The sequence below is a fragment of the Melanaphis sacchari genome, unplaced genomic scaffold (genome assembly GCF_002803265.2).
Source record: "Melanaphis sacchari strain LSU unplaced genomic scaffold, SCAv2.0 Contig13_pilon_pilon, whole genome shotgun sequence".
NCBI lineage: Eukaryota > Metazoa > Arthropoda > Insecta > Hemiptera > Aphididae > Melanaphis > Melanaphis sacchari.
In genome coordinates, this window is record NW_020270588.1 from 2,210,604 (window position 1) to 2,238,527 (window position 27,924).

Consider the following 27,924-nt stretch of genomic DNA (forward strand, 5'->3'; position numbering starts at 1 on the left):
TGTGTGTGTGTGTGTGTGTGTGTGTGTGTGTGTGTGTGTGTGTGTGTTTATTTTGGGGAACTAATTGTGCAACGCACTAGTGCCTTAACACGGTGTAACTTTAAGTAAAAAGTGTTTAGCCGACCGCCAGGAATGATATAATTATACTAAAATATTTTATGTATTGTATAATATTTAATTTACAAGTGCAGTATTAACATTTTAAAGTCACATAATCTTATAGTTTACGAACAATTGTAAGATTATAAATTTTCATTGTATTTTGCTATTGAATAATAGTAATAATTGTTTTCTTTTAAGTTAACTATATAACATAATAATTAATTAATGTCCAAACAGCTATTTTAAATAACTATTAAGTTATTATTGGTTTTCTCATAAGATAAAACGCAGTAGAGTCCCTGTCTTAAACAGAACTTTCAAACAAAATCTAAATTTGTATTTGAAACACACACACGCACGCACTGCCTGTCAGGATCATGTTCACGGTGGACCCGTCGAACATCGTTTATAAAAATCGTTACCGTTTTTAAAGCCAAACAGTGTTCCAACCCGCGTGCCAAGTGACAAGTGTCAAGAAGATATCACGACACTAAAGTCCCCTCGTGATGTCACTCGTCAGTCATCAAGGTCCACAATAATGGCGAAAAGTAAACACGAGTGCTGTACTACGACCGTTAATAGTATTTTTATAATCAATATATACCAACGGACACCGTACTGCACTATACTGTAAAAGTATTGTATATAACATATAGGCTTCTGTTTATTTAATTATAGGAACGATGGTACAATTATAATAATATGTTCTAGGGGATAGAACAAATTGACGGATATGACATCGGCAGACGAAAGGGATTGTGGTCTACGTCTACCAAGTCTGTAAAATGTCCCGAATAGTATGAATACAAAATTAACTTTTCATTACTATTAAAATATTAACAATATTCATTAAATATCTATAACAATAATGTAAATTTTTGTCAATGTAAACAGGGACTAAACATGCTATTTTATATTAATACCTATTCATAAAAATAGAATATATTTATTACAAACTTAAATTAACTCAAATAAAATACGTCATTGAAATTTTTTAAATTGAACCAATATTTATTATATTTAAAAATCAATTTTCAATAAAATTTATTGTTCCATTCTAAAATAATTAAGGAAAACGGTAATGTTTATGTTAAATGTATTTTCGATAAAATTGAGTATTTTTTTTTCTTGTAAAAAATAAATTTTATAAATTTTTCTGTAGTTAAAAATTATAAAAATATTAATACTAACACTAAGGCTTGTAAATTTAACAGAGGATTTTTCGTAATTAGTTCTTATAGACATCTATAATCTAAAAAATACAAATGTATAGTTTTGTTTATTGACACTTCAAGTTCAAATTCGACAAAATTGGATATTTAATCAAAAAATAATAATCTTCGTTATTTTGTTGTAATTCAAACAATGATATTTGTAAGGTTGACTTGAAACTTTTTCTGAACGTTTATACTATTATTTACAAATTATTTTAATACACAAAGTCATTTTTTTAAATATTTATATTATTTTTATCTATTGGTTATTTATCATAAACCTATTCACACCATTTTAAGAAAAATTAGTATTGTCTTAAAAGCTAATAATGAGGATAAATAATTTTAATATATAATTTATTATAAACATTATAATATTTACTAATATAATAAATACATTTTTCCGAATAATATTAATTCATTTTATCGCTAATATTTCTGATTGTAAAATAAATAAATTAAATTGCAATATAAATATAACAAAAAATACATTTAGACATTTAGTAACACTATAGGCTGACAGATATATTATAGTCACCCTCAAAATCGTTTTTCGTATGCAACGATTTATCATTGAATACAAATTTAACACATCCATTACAGTGACCCATTCAATAACAAAATACACTCAATACCTACGTGTAGCAGAGCGGTTACTAGCTAACTTACCCTCTTTTTAATTTTACAAATAAATATCTTAATTATGTATAAATGTTGTATTATTTTGTAAAAAAGATTGATGGTGATAAAAGAAATAATTTTCAATTATATGAACTGTAAGAATGAATTATACTATTTAAAAATGTATGCTTTGTATAGGAAACTAGAAAGCGCATAAAAAAAAAAAAAAAAATTACGACTGTTGATTATTGGATGAAAAACTATATATCAAATCGACCAAAACTATCTATAACTATACATCTAATATTTTATTAAATTTCAATAACTAAAAACCTGCATAATTTGAGATTACTTATTAGATTAAATTAATTTTTAATTTTTAAAAATTATAATAATAAATTGTCCATCGATATTTGTGAAAATAAAAACATATTTGAATATTTTTACTTTTTAAATTAACAAGATATTGATTATAATGCACAATAAATAAAATGTTTAGGTAGCTTAATTATTTAGAAAAAATATTCTGAAAAAAAAATTTTTATTGTAATCCTTATTTTTGATATAAAACACAATTTGTCAATATTATAGAAGTTGTGTTCGTTATTATTTTATAATTTTCTTAAAACATAACTTTTTATTAATTACATTTTTGTAATTTTTTATTTTTCTCACTATAAAAAAAATAGATTTTCATATTTTAAATTATTATATTTATCGATTTTATATGATAAAAACAAAGGTAAGTAGTATAGTTATTTTATATTTCTTTATGATTTGTAAGATAGTTTTCTTGAATATTTTACCGGTGGATTTTTGTGATTCATTTATAGGAATCTATTTAACGAAACACGCTCTTTATTTAAAAAAAAATAAAAAAACATTTTTGAGAATATTTTTTTCATCGTTTTTAGCCATTACAATATTTTTGGGAAAAAATATACATTTTTTATCGTTATAATTTTTAAGGTTTTTACTAGTTTGAATTATAGCATACATTTTTAATTTTTTATTCCTAAGCTGAATATCATTCGGAATATTTCAATTTATAAAAAACTAATTTCCGGCAAGTAGCTTGTTAATTGTAACTTGTAAGTATTCAAAGTTTAGATGAACGGTGAAATAAACCAACATTTTGCAGAGTGATTCTGTTTCACTTAGGTATATTTAAACTTCAAATATTTATAATTTATAAATCATAAGCTATACACGTCTTAAATTCGATTTTTATTCACCAAAATACTTAAAAAATATTCTGCTTTGGAATAAAGAACTAAGAATATATTTTGTTTCACATGAGTAAATAATTTAAAAAATTATAATAAAAAAAAAGTTATATCTTTTTAGAAAAATTTTGTAAAAAAATATTTTCAAAAACGTTAGTATATTTTCTTAAGTAACGAGTGTATTATGTTAAATGGCTTATCAGGTGTTACTATGTATAAATAATTTGTGTATTAATTCCGTATGCCACAACGCTTAATTTACGTAAATTTAAGTTTGTGCTCTATCCTCATAATATTTTGGTTGTGAAACAAACATTAATATAATACATAACGTCACTGTAATATGCAATTTAAATTTTCAGTTACAGATGAAGGAGGGTAATAGTAAAGCACCAATGTATAGATAATATTATAGTCCCATCTCACGTATTCCCGGTCGTAGTATAGATGAGAAGGTATACGTTGGTATTACGTCGCACATAATATTGGGATTATCATTATTATATTGTTATAGGGATTTATGTGCGTGTCTTCGTCATATGCTGCAGGAAAAGCGATTCTACGATGTTTGTTTTCGTTTTTGTTTTCTGTCTCTCACTCTCTTTTTGTCTCGTATGTGCTTTCATCTCTTCCCTTTCAAAAACGAAAAAAGAATTAGTCGCGCGCGCCTAACACGTTTCGACGTTCCCGCGAGAGTCGCGAAAGTAATATCCTCTTCCGGTCCATCACCACTTCCCCTCTCGTTCGAGCGCTAGGCAGTCATTATATGACCAGGAAATGCCCAACTCCATAAAGTCTCGACGTTCGGATCTTATTTCGCGGGACGCGGGTGAACGAAATGTAAGAAGATTAAACACGTCATACCGGCAAAACTGTTTGCAAACCATTTACACCGGACCATCTCTACCGCCGCACGACGGACCCCGCGACCGCAGTCGTCTCTGGAGGACAGTTATAACTTTACAGTACGTAAGTGTGTGTGTGTGTATTAGATGTATTAACCACGTGTCACTACGATCACTGACCTAGATAAAAAAAAAAAAAGGAATAAACTGTGTACTTGATACTTTGGTGGCTGATATCGCTATAATGTTGGTTTTTACGAAAGTGAGCGTAGATATTTCGTATACACACGCGAATATACTTAAGTTTACAATTTTTTTACATAAATATATACAAAGATAAACCTATGATTCACAAGTATGTACATAATTTACTCGTGCCTATATAGCCTATATAAATACACTAACAAAGATCCCGTCATATATATACGGAAAACACTTGGAATATTTTACGATATATTTTTGTCATATAAGCATAATATACGATATGTGTTTAATATGATAATAATATGCGTGTATATTGTATATTATTATATACTTGGGGTAGGGTGTTTTGGTATATTATTATTATTATTATTATTATATTATTCACTTTTGCCTTCATCCGCACTATGCGGAATACTGCATGGCGTTTCAGTTACGAAATTTTATCTGGTTGTTTTTTAGACAAAATTTCTTGAGGTCACAAATTTAAAGTTTTCCTTAATAATTACAAATTCCGTCTCGAAAGCGCAAAACAATTAAAACGATTAAACAAAATGCTTGTTTACACAATTATTTCTATTGTACGAGACCTGTATAATTTATATCATATAAATTGGAAAAGTCCTAGGTTAAATACTATTTTGGATTCCGAAATTGATTAAATAGTTTGTGACTCGAAATAACGCTTTCATCTTGTCTAAGTGATTATGCGTAGTATACGTGCGTGTTTACCTTATTTGACAAATAAAAACCATAGGATCGCCTATCATGTATCTATATTTAAATAATGCGAATAAGATTAAATCACTAATATTTGTTTTCGTGTATTATGTCTTATTTTTTTAACTTATATGTTATTATCATTCGAGTAGTCCTGTATTTACGTAACATCGTAACATTTCTATATTCCTATTAGCTATTACACAACATGATACCTACTACATGTTATTATATTTGTGTAGAATATATATATAAAAAAAAAAACAACTGCGACAGGACGAAAGACAAATAAAAATAATAGTATTTAAAGATTTTTATTTACTTGCGAATAATACATACTATGGTATTATTACTGAAATGTTTTTTATGATTGTCTAGAACATAATATACAATATGTCAATATATAAAAGGTATACTAACATAATATAGCTATTCAGTTATAAACACCTAAGTCAATATTTTTCATTCGATGAAAATGTCAAATATAATTCGCAAATTGCAAGAAATCCTCTCGTGAATTATTGAAGAAAAATAAATCATTATTTTTTACGAAATAAACTTTAATAATTCATATTCAATTTTCCAACTAAATATAAGTGAACTCAATAAAACACATTAAAATCAATTGTTTGTCTTGTTTTAGAAGTTTTTAACATCAATAACTACAGAATAGAAGTTAGAATAAATTATAGATTATAAAATTGTCTTTAGATAATATAACACATCTTTAAAAAACAATTTTTAAGTAAAACAATTATACTGTACTACCTTGGAACTGACATAATTATTGTTTTTATTTTTTATTTTTTTTGGTTTTTAAAGTTATTTGAAAAAATAAATCAAAAAATATCTCATATTCTGGTTTTACAATTTTTTTTTAGAGCCAGTTACTTCAATTAAGATTTTATAATTTTAACTTTTGTTTGATCAAACAAATATATTATTTATAATGAGTTCATAGTAAATATTGGAATAGAATTGATTAAAAAGATTATTCCAGAATACCTATATTTACTGTTTAGTTATTACTTATTAGTATTTTCTTATTAAAGTACATGCATTTATTACGTAAGACTTTATTTTATTTTAAATCAGTGACGGTGAATAAAAAATAAAAGAATAAAATTTAATTATTGGATCGAATAAAATAATTTTATATGTACATAGCGTAAATTATACTGATAAACACTTGTAGATATTATTTAACACACACTCATCGACTGTATGTATAAAAGGTTATTGTTATAAAATGTTATATTTGCATACAAATATCATAATTTTATTGTATATTAATATATATCTTACCAGGATTATAAACAAATCGCTTTGTGATATTGTATGGAGTACTTGGTATGATGAGTTCGCAAAAAAATGTTGTTCGCGATGGTAATTCGGATTCGGAGAATAACGTCGATACCGTGACATCAAATGCGCCATCGTTTTGATAATCCAATATCTCAATAGGCAAAGAACTGTTTCTAAAAATAAGAAATAAAAATAATTACATCAAATGTTTACTTCCAATTTTAAATCAATAAATGGAAACAATTTACTTATGAATGAAATTAAATGAATTATTCCGTGTACTAAGTTCAATAAAAGAATATTTGATCATTTTTTAAACCAAATATTTACATAATCTAAAAATAAAATCCATTGAACAATATAGTATAATATTTAAAATGATTATATAATCTCATATATATATATATATTATTATATTTAATTTAAATTTATTATAAATTGCACACTATATAGTATATAGTATAAATAATATATAGCAATTTTTAAAGCTAAATACTAAATATAGATAGAATGATGACGGGAGCATACTTTTCTACTTCTGTGGCATCAAATATGTATAATAAAAATAAATATTTTAATTTAATCCTAGTCATAAACTCAGCTTAACTGTATCATCATCTTGACAACGAAATTTTGAAATTTTATACAATAACGCTTTATTATAATTATGATTTTTGGTTCAAATAATATTGCAGATAATGTGTTCAAAATATTTATTTTTTTATAATATCATACATTCTTGTAAATAGTTCTATAGTATCTCTATTATTTTTTAAGCCCGAGATTGAAATATCTGAACGAAAGCTAAGATATCAAAGAAAATATATAACAGATGATGGCAATGATGCATATTACAAGTGTCTTTTTTCATGCCCTTTATTTTGTCTTACTGTTCTTACTATGAGAGTTTTGAACTTTTTATTTTTGTTTTGCTAATGTGTTTTGTTACTTTAAGTACCTAAAGCTTTTCAGAAATGTTATTATATTAATAGATTCTTCAACTCATCAATCCAAGTAATATATATAATATATATAACAAATCACTAACAATTATATATTTTTTTTTATTACTAAAATATAATTTGTAATAATTAATAAACCACTTGATAGTTGATAATATACTGAATAATTTCTTTACCATGTAAAATATAATTTAATCTATCATATGTTTTTTCATATTGTTATTTACTAAATACCGATTGTTTAATTTTTAAATAATGAAAATAAATCAACCACATGCTACGAAATTTAAAATATCTTAAGAAATTCAAGTTGTACGTTTATATTTAAGTATTTATTTAATTTGTACTAATGAAACAGTAATTTTGTAAGACGAAAATTTAAACGTTTACTTTTTTTATCCTAACTCTGACTGAACATTTCAATCTACGTGGTTACTTATCTCAAATTCAATAATAATAAAAAAAAAAAAATGATACCTATCATCTATAAATTAATATATTAGTTATTAAACACCATACGAAAATAAAACAATTTAAGAATATGTTTATTTAATTTAACTAGGCTTATAACTAATTAAGTTAAAAGTATATTTCTTACAACAGTTTTAAACTAATTAACCTGTACCATTTATTTTATACAGCTATTACACCTAAATTAATGTACAAACTTAAATATTGTAATACTTTAGATTTAGAAAACGCTATAACATAGCTATTGATGCGTATTTATATATATAGATAAATAAATAAACATATAAAAATAAAACCATTTAAGAATACAAATTTTATTTTATTTAAGTAGGTTAATAACTAATAAAGTTAAAAATATATTTCTTACAACAGTTTTGAACTAATTAAAATCTAACAAAACTAAATAAATGAAATGAAAAAACTGAACATAATTTTCTTCATTTAAAAATTAATTCAACAAAATTAAATTAATAAAAGTTTTGTTGAAAAATTGTTGAAACAAGATATAGTCATAATTCTGAGGTCTTCAAATTACTATAAAAGTTGGTCGATTAAAAGTTTAGCTATTTTAAAAAGCTTTCAGAATTTCTTGAGAAAATGAATATTAATTTTAAGTTATGGAAATTACATATAACTGAAACATGACTAATATGTAATAACTAATAATGTATAATAATATAACCATTGTTAATATTACAAAAATATCACTATATTATTTCTATTTAACAGGAGCGTTTTAAATAATAATAAAAATAGTTTTTCGTGGTTTAATTCATGTTTGTTAATATTTGAATTTATATTGTGGAGCGCACTAAAAAAAAATGTAACGACATTCATCGTGATCATGACATGTTTTGGTGAATTTGTTAAGCTACTCGATCGAACATATTTTTAAATTCAAAATAAAATATGGAGTATAATAATAGCAGTTTAAGGAAAAATAATAGCGATAGATATAGTATATAATTCTGTGAAGACGATCAGTCATACAAAAATAGAGTTTTATGAAACAAATCTATAGTTTTTATATGGTATAATAGTTTGAATTCGATGAATAATAAATATTATAATAATCCTAAAGAAAACAATATTATAATATAAGTTCAATATGTTAATATTTGATAAATGTGGAACATTGTTATTATTTTGTCGATATTATTATAGATGCCTTGGAAAAATTAATATCACAGACCACAGTGCAGGTACTGGGTTAAATACAATATTTAAGAAAACGTTAATTAGGTATTAATGTTAATTATGAACGAATAACGAAAGATAAAAAAAAAAATGTTCTAAAAGAACTAAATTATTAACGATGGTGAAAATTAAATCTTCATAAGAACATGCCCTATTTTTCTTTGCGTTATGGCGCTGAAATTTGAAACAATATTTACGAATATAATAGAACGTAATAAGAAGTTTTTATTTTTACTCAATAAAGTGAAAGCTTGTAAAATATAGAGGGTGTGGAAATTACTTATTGTAAGTAGTTTTATTTTACGTCCCCATAACAGTAGTCTGTTGCTGTTGTGTGTTTTCGATTCTCCAAACATATGATTGGTTACGACAATTTATAAAACGCATGGGGAACGGAGCGTATCTCATCAATATGTGAACTATTACAGGCTGTTACTGCTACGTCTTTGGTCAACCGAAGACTTAAAGCGGTGACATGATTTATCGTCCGTCGGCTTTTGTCTCGACGTTTCCACTTTTTAGCGGCGATTTTTTTTTTTCAAAAACGTCTACAAGAATAACTGTTGAGTATCTTCCTCCTCCCCCCCCCCCCCAAAAAAAAAAAAACTTACACACAGAAAACACTATATAGCAGTTTTACAAGAAACTTTTTCTTATATATTTTATTCTTTTAGTTTTTTTTCCTCTCATTTCATCTTCACATACGCATAGACTTTGGTTTTCCATTTTCTGTATTTATTTTGTGTGACGTATGATTTTATGTAGGTATGTATAAAAAGGGTGACTCATTTTAAGTGTGTTTATATACAGTTATTGTAGTTTTATTATGAAGCGATACGCTAGGGGTGTATACTGTATACTGTATAGAGTACTATCAAAAACAATAGTTGGCACTATCCTTAAAATACAACAAATTATTTATATTTTTATAGGTGGATAGGTAAAAGTGTATTAAAGGCATCTTAACAATTTTATATAAAAAAAAAAAAAAAAAACAAGTTTAAATATGATATAAAAATGTTTATTGCAAAATTAAATAATAATACAACTTGAAAATAATAACATTTTTCCTCTCTCATTAACGTGTTTAACATTATGGGAAATTGATCTAATCTTTCTACTTCTCGAGGAAAATTATTTCAGTTTAAATATGAATATATATATATATATATATATATGAAATAGTGTCTAATTATGCTAGTACAAAGACTACAATGATCTATTTTGGGTTTAAGTAAGTGCAAATAGAATTCAATTGAAATTATAAAGAATATTAAATTGATTAATGATGTAACTATGTGGTTTATTGCGTAACACTTAATAGCACCGAGTAAAGGGATTTAAATATGAACTAATAATAACCCGTCTTTATAGCAACAATGGAGATAATGAATATATAGGTCCTGCATACTCGTACTCATAAGATATATTATGTATATAAGTTTATATCTATTATATATGCAAATAATAAGGGTTAGAATAATCATGATAATTATTATCGTTGACAAATTGGTTATATGATATTAATAAATTGTAATTGTAATAATTAACGATAAAATAATAAGAAAAATAGATATTAATATAAACAAATAAACCCATTAATAACAAATAAAATGGGAAAAATTAATTTATAAGTACTGTATAGCATAACACAGGTGATGATTTATATTAATTTACACAATACTATGTTTCTAAATTTAATTTGCAAATTTAAAATTAAATACCACTTTCAAACCATATTGATTATTTTAAATCATTAGCCGAACGATAAAAATATATATTAATAAATAAGTTATATCAATATCATATTATCTTAGTGTATTCTAAAAAATATGATATACATTTTATAATAATTTGACCATGATTTACAATAATGTAATACAATAAGGATCTTCGTTATTTTTTATTACAGAAAACTAAATATTTATATATTTTTTTATAGACATTTTAAGTTCAAATTTCGATTAAATTGGATATTAAAACAAAAAATAACGATTTTAGTTATATTAATGTAAAACAAAAAGTATTATTTGTAGAGATTTGAAACTTTTGTTAATATCTAGGTATATTATTATATACTATACATGAAGACATTTTTTTAAATATTTAAATAAACTTACGCAATTTATTCCACAAACTTATTCCCACCGTTCTTTGGCACGTACATATTGACTTATAAATTATTAATAGTTAGTAATATTATTTGAAATGATATTACAAAAACTATTAACATATTACACAATACGCAAATTAATTTTATGAAAAATAAGGTCAATTTACTGTGTTACTAATAAAATATAAATGTTTACTTATAAAAATATAATTACATAATAAAATATTGTTAAAAAATATAGGCCTTCTCCATTTTAAATTGTTTTTCATCTCATGTAATAATTTCTTGTTAAATTTAGCATTAGCATATTTATTACAATGATTTACTCAATTATAATGAATACTCAAAACTTATACCTACTATAAAGTAGAACTAGTTCTCCGATTTCTAATAATACAGATATTGGAAAAGATATTGGAAAGGATATTGTAATTTGTAAATCATAATTGTTTTCATATGTTAAGTACTCAAGTAACCATTAGTTGATCAATTTTTAAATTATGAATACTGAATTTTTAAATACAACAAGTCCTAGTTATTTCCAAGATTAAGTTCCTAGAATACACGACGTTAACCGAAAAAACGTTAATCGAAACACTTTTAACATACACTTAATTATATAATGGGTTTCTGCCAATAAATAATAATGTACATATGTTGTTATAATTACACAATTTAATTGTTTGTTCCAATGATATTAAATTAAATAAATTATACTAAAAATTAACGAAAACGTATTATCAGATTTACGTAAATATTTACAATTTAGTCCTTAAAAAATTAAGAAATGATTACAAAGTACATATAGTCGACTCTTGATAATTCGAAGTTGACGGGACTATTGAAAAACTTCGAATTACCGAGAGTTTGAATTGTTGAGTAGCTCGATATAACGAGAGAGCGAAAAAAAAATTCAAATTACTAAGAATAAGAAAAAACATTTTGTTTTTTTATGATTGTAAATAATTATTAATTATTTCAGCAAATCAGGTGATATATATATGAGTTATTTATTATTTTTAAATTTAAATTAAACCGTATAATATATATACAATGTTAATTAAATTATTATTATAAAAGATAATTATTTTTTGAAGAAATATTTAATGATTTTCTGCTTCATCGACTTTAGTTTCATCTTTTCAACAGTATTTTCTATAGAAAATAAAGCATCAAAAACCTCAATAGCGACTTTGGACTAGAGCGAAAAGTTCCGTAATTTTTCCAAAAATTAACTGGCTTCTTTTAAAATCACAAGAGGTAGGCTATCGACAAGTTAAATTACGATTAGAGATGATTAAGAAATAAAACGATAAAGTTCTTATGATAATAATTCTATAGTTATCGAAAATAATAAGTTAAATCTCTACACGTAAATTATTAATAAAAAAATTAAAAGAACACAGATAAAATACATTTAGCGAATATAATTCGAATTGCCGAGCATTGAACGAATAATACTTCGAATTGTTATGTGTTAGTAGCTAGTTTTTCCAAAATTTAATTTCGAATTGTCAAGTGTACTTAAATACATTATTTTATTCAAATTAGCACGTGATTTTCAAGGGACCGAGCGTTTACTCTGAATACCGAAGGTTCGAATTATCGAGAGTCGACTGTATTATCTAAAATATATAAAAATAGTACCTATACGTATGGTAAATATGTCAATCAAAACGATAACAGTATTATATGAAAAAGGTCGACGAAATTAAATTACTTATTGTAACGAATTGTATAAAATATATATTAATACATACACCAAAAATTTGATGAACACATGCGTATTACAAACGACGTTGTACTAAAACCATTGCAATGTTAAATGAAACACGAGGACTTAAACTTCTGCGGCACAATAGTGAAACAACGTTAAATGAGGCGACGTTAAACAAGGACTTACTGTAGTTGTATAAGTCTAATATAATTGTATCGCTAATAAATTTAAATATTTCAATATGATAATTTTTTTTTTTTTTTTTTTTTTTCCCAATAAAGGCGATTATTCTTTTTATTTTTTATTATTCTAAAATATAATAATAATTGCATAGTTATTAAAATTGTACAGTTCTTTTCAAACAAGCCGAATAATTATTTATACCTACTTTGATTCTTAGAAAATGGTAATGAAGATGAAAATGTACTAATTAATTTTCTTTAAATACGAGTATAATAAATAATTAAATTTAAATTTAAAATTACAATTTATTCATAACCTAAATAATTAAAAATTCCTTTTGAAATCATTTTTCAAATAAAATCAAAGTTGTTAACGAAGAAATCAATATACAATATAAAATCAAGAACTTTATTTAGAATTTAATCAAAAAAAAAATTATGATTATCTATATAATGTTTTGTTTTAGAGACTTAAGTTTTAACTTTTTAAAGCTATATAATAGTGTTTTAAGAGAAGTTTTAACTTATACACATAGAATGTACATTAAAACACATAATTATATATAAATATATATATATATATATATATACATATACTATAATAATAAGCATGAGCTTTTTTTAAAAAAAAAAACACCTTACTATTACTGAATAAATAAAATGACCTCAATTTTATTCATATTTAAAAACAGCCATTTTATATTATAATATAGTATAATTTAACTTACTTACTTTTCATCGTATAAAAGATCAAATTAATTTTTTTTAAATTTAACCATTTATGTATTTTAAAGTTAACATATAATAGATAATTAATCAACACTAAAATATTTATATTTATATAAAGACAAATTATTAATTTAAATACTATCATAATAATATGCTATCTAAAATAAAGTTTTAAATATTTAAAATTAAATGTTTTTATTTTATCTATAATTATTGTAGTTGATCAGTCACTTTTGGGCTAAAACTAGGATTATACTTTAAATTCCAATAAGTGACTTTTTTTCGAATTAATACGCGTCAACTAAAAATTTGATTACAATTAATAATTTAAAAATTACTCTAAATTATGTTAACGTTTAGTACAGGAAATATTAAATTTACCTATGTTCCGTCCCATTTGTTTCGAGCTTGTACAATTGCATCTTGGGCATAGGAAATACTCTGGAAATTGTACAAGATATGTTTACCATGGCTTGGTCGTTGGCCTTGGTGCGTTTCATGTGCATATGTTGGCCAGGCGCTGTGAAATGAAAAACAAACAATACCTACGTATCAATATAAAGATTATAGAAAATGTATGCATGTGAATATCTTGATAAACAATTTTTCCGCCAACATTTAAAATTGTTTGATGTTTTAAGAAGACCATAGGGATGCAATTTTTAGTATAGCTGATTGCACTTAGGCAACCCTATTTTTTCCTGCGTTTTATTGGATTGCCGTAACATTTATAAACACGCTGATGGCCGATGCATAAAATTTAAAATATACTATGAAAACCGTATTTGGTTAGTATAATATTTATGGGGGGTAATGTATATTTATTATTTATAGATGAATATTATCACAACAACGACAAAAGATATTTCCAACTTCATACTTTTATTTTTTTTAAATTTATTGAAATATTAAATAAATAAGTTTTGAACTTGTACATAAACAATTACTTTTATTTTTTTAAATGAAGAGAAAATAGTAAGATGGTGGAATAAAAATTAGTCTACTTAGATGTTAGCATCCCTATTAAAGAATTGAAAATATGCTGCTATTGGAAGATTGTTGCGTCAGTAATAGACCAAACAATTGGAAAAATATATCTGATTAGCAAATTACCATTTGAGCAAATAAAATATATCACAAAATACCCGCACTATTTTATTATCTACCTGTATGCGGCTCTAATAACGAGAATAAGAAATAGAAATTTATTTTTAAATTACATAATATATTATAATCGAAAATCCAAAATGAACAGACGTTTTTTATGTATTATTATATAATATATTACATTATAATTACAATTCCCCTTTAACGTAATAACAGACGTTCGCTGTTTGATCGAATACGTTAATAAAAAATACATTACTTCTTTCTACTCGACTTTGGCAGATCGCAAGGGCTGGACTCACCTCTCCCCCCCATCTGAAATCATACACACGCGTCATCCTACCTCCACGATAATATGACCGTTCACGCATATCGCATGTATACCGCAGGGTATTTCACGGGTCTGCGTTTATTCTTACTTTTATCATTATTATTTTATTTCATTTTTTACATAATCTATCTTGCGAGTATCCACTGCACACCCGCCGTATATATATTCGGGGCGGTATCCCGTCGTCGCTTATCCATCTACGTCCGATGTGGCTTAAAAAAAATTGTCACCCCCCCGCATTTTACGTAGGTAGGTACATAAGCTTATATAACAATTTATGACTATGTATCGTGTGTACAACGGGCGCGAGTGTGAATGATTCACACGTCAAAAAAGACCATCAATCAAAAATTCGGGAGGAAAGTAACCGAACGTTTTAGCTTGTAATCGAAAACAACACTCTGCCTTGCAGCAGCAGCGGCGGCGGCATCAGCAATAGCGACGGCAAAAACGGATACAGCGACGGCTACAGCAGCCGTCTTTTCCCCCCAAAAACAAATCCAACCATCACTGTTGTCGTCGTTGTCGACACTCGGCAATGTGCATGTATACATGTATCACTACGCTCACAATAATTCTTACTCATATACGGCTGAAATAACAAGAAATTCCGATCGAATGACCTGTACACACTATACACCATCATACACGATATATATACACGGCGCAGCGGTAATGCGGTATACAAGCAAGTCTAATCGAAATCTAAGATTTCTCCCGTCAACATTGAGAATTCCTGAGCTTCCGATACGATACGTATACAATATAATACACATTTTATTCGGACTTCGAAATTTAATCGGTGCTCGAATTCTGGAGCATGTATACGTGTCTCGCAGTGTCTATACTGTCAATTTATCACGGATGTTTGGAAGAGAAAAAAACGTCTATTTTTTAACGTAGCACGCGAAATTTCATTGCAATCAGTTTCAGAATAGATAGATGATTTGTGTTGGCACGTATAGCAAATGCAATAATTCGTTTTTTAGAGAAATCTTGTCATTAAAAAAATAATTTCAATAAAACCTAAATGCAGTTTCACTAGAAATGTCACCGTTTGCAAACGAATTGCAAAATTCTTAAAAGTTTTAATACGATTATTTGTGTCAAATTTGGTATCTATAAAACTTTTACAGCACTGTATACGACCAAATAAAAAACACATATCTTTAGTTATAAAATTCAAAACATTCCTTGCTTCACTTGAAATCTAATGCGATTTTATAGCAAAACGCAACACTACAGATAATACTGGTCGGTCGAGTAAATTGATAATTCTTTTGACATCATAAACTGTACAATCAATTAGAAGATTTTATGCATATCATATATAAATATATTTATTTTTTTTATATTTTCATAAATTCTATTATTTTTTTTGAAGTTTTAATGACAAAAATCTCAAATTACATGTCTACACTGTAAAGTACCACATATTTACTAAATGTAGGTAAGTGCTTTATAATATTTCCATGCATATTAAGTATCAACTGTTAGATCCATGTATTCAACTCTAAACTTACGCGAATGTCAAACAAAAATGACGTCTTTTACATCCAAATCATAATTTAAATATAAATGTGTTTATATCGTTAACAGTACTACTAAGATTATGGGATATATCAAAAATACACGAGCGAGTCAAATATACGAGTTTATTTTTTAAATTTAAATTATGATAATATCGGTTTACCAGACAGATGAACGATTAATCAATAGTGATAAACTAATACATTATATAATGGTATTATAGTGTACAGCTGAACGAGTGAATTTATTACCGGCTGAAAAACAAGACTGTCTTTACGCGTTTATAAAATATAAAATATAATAAGTTTACAAATATATTAGGTCTCGGAAATTTTGAGCTGGTCTTGTAATAAGTAAATACTCAAAGATGCTCAGAAATAGTAATGTTACATTATGTTTTATTGTTTTCATTAATTTTTAGATAAGAATTAAAAGAATAAACTATTCATAGTACGATAGTTTTATAATCATTTGGCGTGCAATAATCGCTATTTAAAATTAAATTTAAAATGATTTATATGAAAAAAATATCAATAGAATTCAATATTCTAAATTGGTTAATATTGTATAATACTAGCGTAACACTCATCATTTCTGAAAATTTGTTGAAAACCAATTTTAGTAAAATATAACGCTTGGAAGCGGATAAGCTAGTATAGTAAAAAACCTCTTCCCTCAATTATTAAGATGAGAATTTTAATATTATATTATATAAATCTATATTTTCTTATATATTTTGTTGTTGTATAGAAAATTGTATTTTATTGTTCTAAAAAAATAATCAGTAAGCTAAGTTGTGTTGTAATTTCTATGACCGAACATAGTAGTAGAGTTCAAAACGCACGTACCTAACTGTAAGCTAAAAATTTTAATAATTAATTTCATAAGTTTAATCTATTATTATTTATAACTTACTATTATACCATAAAGTGTTAACTTCTTCAAAAATGGTGAAATTATTCATAAATCTAGAATATTTTCAAATAACTCAAGACGGGAAACTAACTAGTTAGAAAATTAAAGTTAAATTCAAAAGTAACTTTTAAACTAACTTTCTAACTTTGCTAGTTGGTTTTAATTCATAACACTTTCTAACTAAATGAGTTTAATTGAATGATTGGTAACAGTTATTTCTGGAATCACTGCAAAAATCCTAAGGTTCCATAACACTAGTGACTGTTTATTGAATAATAATTAATAATCAATTATAAAGTATTTTATAATAATTGATACCTAAATTTATTGTATATTTTTTTACTCAATGTAAATATACTACAGTCGAGGTGGTAAAATTAAATTGTCTTAGTAATGGTGCCGCGGAAACCATAAAATTCTGGCAAACTATATAATTTATCCACGGCATTGGACTTAAAATAAAGTTTGAAAACTTCTGATATATATAACAATTTGCATTTTGATAATATATCAAAACATTGAACAGTGATAAAAAAATTTTAGGGAAATAATTACTAATTAGTTTATTTGAAAAACAAATTAAATTACAATAAAGAGCCGATTACTAATAAGTCACTATTTGAGTATTTCGATAAATTAAGTACGATTATATTGGTATTTTGTTGAATTTTTATACAATTAGGTACTTAAAATAATATTATTTCAGTGTTTAACATTTTAAATTTGTCTCACACACTTGTGAGGTTGTTAAAAAAAAAAAACTTTATGATTATACTGGAAGAGAATATCAAAAATTATCGAGAGAATAATAAATAAATGTGAATGTGTGATAAGAAATGTTAAATTAAATATTAAACAATTAAATAAATATTTAAACAATATTATGATTAAAGATTGCCTTGATTTAATATGTTTATTTACATACAACTATAAGGAATATATTATAACATTAACGAAATATTATAATAAAATTCTTATAGTAAATAAAAAGGATAATAATGTAATTTTGCTGATAAACAATATTGTTATTTGTTAACATATTATTATAGTGAATATTAAATGTTCTAAACGAATGGAACTTGTAGATCTTAGTATTGCTAAGTAGCTAAACACATTGCATCGATTTGAAAAATAAATTTTTAAACACAATAGTAAGGAGAGTGAATGATTTTTTTTTTTTTTAATTCCAAATGTAAATATAAGGTAAACAGACAGAATGTACTCTAGGTGAAAAAATACAAAGCCAATGTCAAGCAGTTTTGAATAAAGACTCGTGTATTAGAGTAATAATAAAATTGATTATAAAGCTCACAACACGAGTTCAATGGATTCCCTATTCTTAAAGGAATCGAAAATACTCGAAAGAAAATAAGTGGACCGAAAAATGTTGTATTTTCGACGTTTAAAAGCGAACTACTTTCCGCAGTCTATAATGTTTAAATTCAATAATACATAATATAATAATTATTATTATACCGTAAATCTCCGGTAAGAGTTACGTCGATCGGTGAATAGTGATCGCGCAGTCAAAAATTTCGATTGTATAAATACCATACAAGTCAATTTCGACAGGGTTCCCCATCCCATTGCGACACTGGCGGGTGCGTAAACCCACCCACACTAAATTAATACATGATAATGTGTTGAAATCGTTCACTCACCGTAAACAATCATCTTCTTGATCATAAAGTCCTCGTCGTTGTACGTAGACACGACGCACTTGTAGTTTCCGGTCAGCCCGATGGTCGGCCTGATGATATACAGCGCGCGGTATTTGGCCAAGGCGTCGTCGGTGGGCGCAGCGTAGCCTAACCGGATGTGATTTTTCAGCGGACCAATAGCTCGGGGCGGTTGGCCCTGTATCCACTGGTAAGCAGGACTAGGGCTGTTGTTGAAATACCACGTGATCACCAGCCCCTCGGCCTCTTCCGGTTTCACCTTGTACACGCAGTCCAGTACGACGTATTCGGTACCGTTCAGCACCGCGCTCGGCACTCTCTGGTCCGTTATCGTAACGCTGTCCACGACCGCTGCGTACACACACATTTAACACAACGATATTATTATGCAGTTTTAATAACGACAAAAATTATTTTACATAACAACACGAACATTATGCTCAAATGTTCGATTTTTATGGGATTGTATGTTTTTTTGATATCAATTATCATTCAAAATGTTCACGCGGGTATTTTTATTTATTACCACGGTCATTTTAAATAAAATATTAATATATATATCGGTAATTACCATAGAAAATATATATTATGCATGAATAGAAAACGCGTTGTATTCAAATGTAATATGTAATATATTATTATATAATTTATAGGTATACTGTAGCAGAGATTAAATAATATACTATTATATTTAATCTATGACTGTAGTATGTTTTAGTTATATTTTAGATCATATTAATTATCAAATTGGTTATACGTGAAATTCAAGTTGTGGATTATAAAACTGATAATGATAATATAAAATAATAATTTTAAAACATCATACGATAAATGTAAAATATTATATTTATTACAATAATAATAATAATAATAATAATAAGAAGAAGAAATATGAAAATAATAACGAAATTTAGTGAATTCGAACTAATTGAATAAATATCATAAATCATTCTCACTGCAACCGATTTTACCTAAAACCATCCTAGTAACAAAGTATACCTTAAATCAGTGTATATTAGGTATTAGGTCCTTTTTTATGATAATTTAACCTAACTTATAAAAATATCTGAAAAAAAAAATTTGAAACATTTTTTTTTCAGTTACACGTTATTACTACTAAGTTAGCACACTAGCACGTCTTAACGCTCATTTTGTGTAACATATAAGATTAAATTTGATTATTCCTGTAGGTACTTGGCGACAAATGATCATCAAGTAGATGTATAATATGATAAATTTTTGAATCACATTTAAATATCATTATTTTTTTTCCACTACATACTACATGCCGTTTACCTAAATATTTTTCAAAGTTTTAATAATAAATATTATTTAAAAATAAAAAACTGTGAACAAAAGTTACTGTAAAACGCGGCCTCGACAATAAACGCGTCGAGAACGTGTTTTATGTATTTTAAATATTTCATTATTCATCGTTTTTGTCATTATTAATTAGTTGACAATATTTGCGCCCGTATTTCGTAGAAAAGAAAAATCATTAAGTTGCCTTAACTTGAAAAACAATTATCGTGAAAGCTTTTTTTAACTGACTTTCATGAACATATGACGAAATTTTTGTACATTGCAGCCATCATTGTGTATACCTATTTAACACCATAAATATAAATACTTATCATACTATGATATAGTTTATGTACTTTCTTTTAAAAACGTATTTAAAAATATTCAATACATGTAACATTAAATATATTTTGTAGAAAGTAAATTATAAAACATTTTAAATATGTTTAATATTTAAACTGAAGCTATTATTCGTATAATTTATCAAAAACAAAATAAAAAGTTCTTTCAAAGTTCCTCGTATAGTAATAAATAATAATTGGATAAATGCATTATCACAATTTATTTGTATAGGTATTTGAAGTTCAAATTTAACAACATTATATTTAAATAAAAATTTATAATTTTTCTTCCGTAATGGTTTTAATTATTTTGTTTTCATTCGTAATTCAAAAAACATTAATCGTAAAGATTTAAAATATTTAACTAATTCGCCGTTACAATAAAGTACCTATATAATTGATTTTTATGTACAGTGAAATTTTCAAAATGTTTAAGTTATACATTATACCACAAACATATTAACAACGTTATATGATATTATATTATGTAAAATTTAAATTTGATAGCCATATTATACGATATAATTTAGAATAAGAATTACATTTTTTATAAGTACCTACAATCAATTCTTCAATTTTATTTAAAAATAATTAAAACCTACTTACTATATTTTTAATAAAAAATTAAAAAATAAGCTAATAGTTATGTAAATATAGTTATTATAAAATGTATATGGAAATAGAAAGCTGACATACCGTCTTCGTTCAGAATTGTCTTTTATAAGTATAAAATAATTTATTATTAAATTAAAATTCAACACAATTTTATCACTGTGGTTACCTATTCAAAATATGAGATACACTCAAAATAAATTAGTCACCTTACCAAACAAATATTTACATAATAATACCTAGTTTTGATCACTAGGAAGGTATTATTTTTTTTCCCCACTTTTAAGATTTTCAATCTATGGCACTCGCTCCAGTCACCCTTAACCTTTAAATGCACCACTGCTTATAATTAATTATAATAGCATTGATAATTTATAATAATATTAGCCAAGTACAAAGTATGTGGTATATGAGTAATATATACTACTACACTGGCAAAATATTAAATGTACCGCCTCATTACGCAATTTCTAAACTCTCATCCTATATCTAACTCTAACTTATAATCGAATTTCACAAATTATTCATTCGGTTATACCATACCAATACACGTCTTTTAACTATATAGACATAATATTAACTACTTAAAATACTGTAAATTGTTATTTAAAAGGATAGAAAACTAAGGGATTTTCTAAAAGAGTAATAAAATTAATGCACAACTAATTTTCTTGACCATTAAAGCACTCACTTATTAGTTAAAAATATGAGTTTGTGCTGTTAATAAGTTCAAAAAAAAATTTAAATTGCTCTTGTATAACATGTGTTTATTACATTGTATCAATATCTGTATCGATAACGTATTACAATAACGTAGGCAAATAATATATTCTAGAGATATTATTTAGAAAACCAAACCACGTATAAGATACATTTATCTTAGAAACGAGAGAAAAATGCTGGTACTTGCATAACTTGATGGCTTAAGGACTCAAAACATCTTGAGGTGGGGTGAGAAGGATTGTCTAATAATAAATCGACTCGCTTCATAGACAACGGAAAAATAGGCCTAGCAGGGGTGGCTGCATTGATGTACCTTTTTTCAAAGAATTCTCAAATCTACATGTGTGTTCTGGACCCTGGTATAGAATCGAACCGATGTATTCAAAGTAAAAATTTTTATAATATGTACAAAATAAACAATGTGAGAAACAAAATGAGTTTATGTGCGAAAACATAATACATTATCCTTTTTCGCAAATATAGTACGCGTGTAAAAGAGAGAATAAAAATTAATATTTCTAGAGAACTTAATGCCTCAACCACCACTATACCACCACCAACTCTCATCCGTTGTTCATGCTCTGAGTTTACACCTCCCGTGGATTTAAATTCCATTTCCATTTCCATATATTATATTTAAATATATCGTTTTTATGTATTTTTTTTTTTTTGTATAAATATCAACATAATCGCTTTCTTCCAGTGGTGAACTTTCGTCGTATCTATACTTCATCGTTTCCGTCATCGGATATGCGGGAATATCGATAATGGATTGTTTCGTTTCGTCGTAAAATAATAAATAAGTAATTCCATCCTATCTTCCTGGCTTGTGGAAATAAAAGGTGAAGTTTTTCAATGTTAAAATTTCGCGGGTGTAGGGTCAGATATCGCAGAGTTTAAAGCACCAAAAATCACCTCTTGATCCAGAAAGACATTTAATTAACCGCATCTAAACTGACTTAAATTAACGATGATAGTAGCAGTAAGCCAGTAAAGGCAATAATCACTTACTTCCAAGTTTGATCGACCACTTTTACCCGAATGTTTATTGGTTGTTTCCTAATACTGTTTGTTTGCACACGCATTCTACGTTGCGCGTACTCGTCTTAATTAAAATCAAGTACCCTGTGATGTCCAATTATGATAAATCCGAAATGATGAAGCTAATAATACTCGAAAACAGAAGGCTCTAAGTTATTCTATATTATATGCACTTATAAAATACGCCTACATGTATATTATCTTTACGGTACTTATAATTTGAATAATATGTTTATAATATATCAGTATTATTAAAATAAATGTGTTTACAAAATTCTTTACCAATCAAACAGCATTTATTTAAAATTATATAAATTAAATAATATAAAGAGTATTTGAAAAAAACGTATTCAAGTACATTTTAAAATTATCTATCCATATATCAAATAGTTTAATATTTAAATTAAAAATAATATATTTTTTTATAAATCGTAGGTAATAATTAAATAGACAATTTAGAGTACAGATAGGTAACGTATTTCATTACATTATATACCTATAGTTGTATGATTTAAATTCCAATTACTATTTACTAGTTAGAATATCTAATAAAAAATACAAAATATAAATTAATTTACTATAAAAGACTTTAACTGACTAATTTTATATTATAGTTGTATTATGTAACCATCGCAAAATAATCTTATCAATTTTATCAATCATCGTTTCGTAATGAATAGAACACACGTGTTTATCATCAGTTCTGCACTTTTAGGCATACACAATAGTATACACTTATTTAACTTATTTCCAATATTTAAAGTTTATCTTTTTTCGTCTTGTAGCAAGTATTACTCATACTTATCGCCCGACCATACAATACATGTCACTCAGTGAATAAATTCACCTAGACATCCCATTTCCGTTATTTTCTTTCTTTATTCTTGCTTTTATTCTAACGTCTGCGGGGTATTTTTTTATTTCATTTTCAAAAAGGATTATCTTACCAAGATGACAGGTAAATATTTAAGTCAAACATTTTACTGAAAATTAAAATAAAATTTTCTTTTAAATTAATATTATGTATAGTTAAAAAGTATATCAATTTAATTATTATATTTTATTTTGAATTGTTAACATTATTTAACTAAAACTACATTAAGTTTTTAGTTTGTGTTAAAGCCTTAGGTATAATAACTGTAGTCGTTGGATTACAGGCAAACTTTAAAAATTTAAACACGCACTAAAAATTAACAATTTATTACTAATTTTGAGATTTGACTTTAAACTCCTTCATATTTTTAAAGAACTGAGAACGATGTCATAAAATAACTTTTCTAAGTTAAAATTAACTAATTACTCATGCTAGAAACTAGGTAAATTTATTTTAAGTTACTTAATAAATAAGACTTTTGATGATTGACGTTATCAGAATTTAACACTTATCGCCGAAAAAAATATACTTTCCCACAAATCCCTACTAAATAACCTGTCAGAAAAAAAATTATTAACACCTACTAAATATTCTTATTTTTTTATTTTTATTTTTTTATTTTTTAATTAGAAATAATTGATAAACATTTATCAAAACTTTTATAATTAATTAAAAAAATTATATCACATAAAAACCAAATGATTTAAGATTTTCGATTTTTTGTAGAATATATTTTTATACTTTTATCATATAGTATTTGTATTTTATACTTAAAAGTATTTGAACATAACAATATTTTATATCCGTAGACAATAATATTACAAAATGTATATTTAAATGTATATTATTATTCTTGTTGAATCCGCATTTGATCATTATTCTACACCAGTAAACAAATTGCCTGTCTAAAAAGTTCATTTCAAGTTGATGTCAAGATCTTAAGGAAATTATATCGTACTACAGTTTAAAGACTATTATTATGAATGTTTTCGATGGAATCTTATGTTAAACGTATTTCATTTTCAAACGTGGATTGTACAATGAGGATATTCTGCAATATTGTTAATAATATTTTATAATTTCTTACTCTTTGGACGTAGTGTGTAAATTTATAAGATTCCGTAATTTTTTCAACTCGTTAATAAATAAAAGATGAAAATTTCAATTTTTAAATCAATAATTTGATTGTTCGCCCATTTTATTTCATAAAAATAAAATGAGAAAAATATCTGTGAACGATACAAAATAAATATCATATTATTTATTTTTACCTATGCATTTATATGACTTAACAAATGTCACATAAGTTCACAGAAATATTTTTCTTTACCCAAATTAACTTTGAATAATGTGTTAGCTTTTTGATTTAGATTTATGACTTAAAACAACGAAATTGCTAAATAATAAATATCTCTACGGTCCCTTTGAAATTATCCCTAGAGATCATTCTCAGTCGCGTCACCCCTATCTGGAAAAAACTGTTTATTATTCGACGCGAACGATCGCGAGTTTTTCATCTTTATCCTTGGAAAAAACTTTTCACCATATTCGCTTAAAATTGTGTAGCGTTTATGAAATCTTCTGGCTTAAAAAAAAAGAGAAAAAATAAAGAAAAAAAGAAACGTGTACCTATTTTATTCTCTATATGCACTTCAATACAGCGCAGTATTATTAAACCTTCGTGTACACATATTCGTTCTTATACGGTTCAAAGGCGCGTCAATGTCTTTTACATTTTTAATTATTTGTCTCACACAAAGATTTAAAAACTCTTATGCACCCGTATATATTATTAAACAACAATATTTGTTTTTCTTGTTTTTCGTCCAAACCACTGACTACACATGCATTGAGATAAAGGTTGAGCTAAATGTTATATCGTTTTGCGATTACATTGCTTACACGCTGTCGTACTGTACTCTGCGTTCTACGCTAGAAAATTGTATGAAAAAACTTGCTGAGAACGATGTGGGTTTGTGGTGCAATTACGTCGGTAATAGATAATTTCACATTAAAACACATTAAAATAATGGGAGGAAAATTAAAAAATTCGAACATAATATAAATCGATGTCTTACCGTCGAGCGCGATCGTGCACGAATAGAACCAGGAGTAAAGGCCCAGGAGCAGCTTTGTGGTCACCGGTGGCCGGACCATGGCGAAAAATCGGTGGTGATCCAGCGGCGGCGGAGATGAGCCTCTCCAGAGTCCCGACAAGAGTGTCGACCGGCGAGTCGTCTCGCTCGGCTTCAGCGGCGGTAATGTGGCTGTCGACGGCAACCGAGTGCGTCGTCGGCGTCGGTGTCGGCGACTGCCGTCGTAAGCTGATGTGACGACGGCGGAGGGATGGGATCCCGCTGCCGCCACCGCCGCCGCCGGTTCGGTCCGATGTCCACGTGGTGCGTGCCGCCCGAAATCCACCACCCTCGACGACGGTGTCGACGGTTGCCGCATGCCTTGTGTATTTACAATTCTTCATCCCCTCGGTCCACCCGTGACACACACACACACACACAAACACACAAGCGCGCGAGAGCGTGTGAAACGAGAATAAAACTCGAAATGGTAAAATATGCGTTGTCGATGTTTTCCTCATTAATATCATTGAGTATTGAGTTTCGAGGCGGTAAGACATCGTGCACGTCGAAGTGCCTACGATTTTTGTCGTCCTAACTATATGTATGTACCTACCGTTAATATAAGCGTATTGTACAATTCAAATTGCTCGGACTTAGACTGTACGGCGTGAATTATTGTCCTGTGGCACGACGATTTCAATGATATGAGCATGGCTTATTACTCCCAAAACGTGAATAATAATTATTGTTTTTCAAATATGATTTGTTTTGAATAATCCCTTGGCCGCGACGTAACCCCGTTCCTTGCAGCAGCGAACACCGCGTGTATTGATATCACCCATATTGTATTTATGTGTTTTGTTCGTCACATAATAATATGGCAGTAGGTACCTCATCGTGGTTTTAATGCAACCTTCCGGTACCTACTCCCCTTCTCGTGTGTATTCTTGTACGTAGGTCGACGAACAACGTCGATTGTACTTTTTGTTTTACGACTGTTGAAACGGAAACGCGACAACTGCCAGGTATTGGTTTGCACTAACCACCTAGGGTGCGACGGTATTCAATGGTTTTCTTTGAAACTCTGAATATCTATAAAACTAAAAACAATTTGTATATATATATACATTATACATAAATGTTTATATATGTCTAAATTAAAACGCCCAAAAAAATATAATGGCACCCCCAAACACCATCCTATTTATACCGCTACCACGAATGTAAAGTAATGTAATTATATATATATATATATATATATATATATATATATATATATATATATAATACATAATATATATTTTGATATATCAGTTTTAAAAAGCCGGTAATTTAAATGATGAAAATAAAATAATATTTTAAAATCATATGGTCTAAAACTTAGTCGAATATGCTTATGGTTTTCCAATAATAATTTATATTAACATTTTTTTCATAAAATTATTTTAACACATATTTTACAGCTACAACATCAAGGTTACACAGATATTATACATTTATACAAGTATACTATATAAGCTATTACGGCTTATTTTTTTATACTCATTTTCGACAAAAACGTGACCATTTAGTTAAATTAGACTTAACTTATGATTGAATTATTATTTTTAAATAAATGCCATTATACTTATTAAAATAAATTATATACACAAAACACGAATTAAAAGACATTCAACTAATATTATTCTCTAAAATGCAGTGTTTTGAGTTTCATTATATTATTATCAAAATAAAACCTCAAATATCCAACATTCTCGGTCGCTGAAATTATGTCTGCTATTTAAAG

The 27,924-nt window shown here is 26.7% G+C and overlaps 1 protein-coding gene across 1 annotated transcript in view; it reads right to left on the reverse strand.

The window, feature by feature from the left end:
* LOC112591630 overlaps window positions 1–26,217 on the reverse strand; it is a 45,133-nt gene extending 18,916 nt beyond the window's left edge. The window contains exons 1-4 of the mRNA XM_025335504.1: window positions 26,139–26,217; window positions 19,150–19,518; window positions 13,987–14,125; window positions 6,235–6,407 (exon numbers count right to left, since the gene is read on the reverse strand). Coding sequence (XP_025191289.1) covers window positions 6,235–6,407; window positions 13,987–14,125; window positions 19,150–19,518; window positions 26,139–26,217 — 760 coding nt within the window. The remainder of the gene's footprint in view (window positions 1–6,234; window positions 6,408–13,986; window positions 14,126–19,149; window positions 19,519–26,138) is intronic.
* Window positions 26,218–27,924: the final 1,707 nt, after the last annotated feature.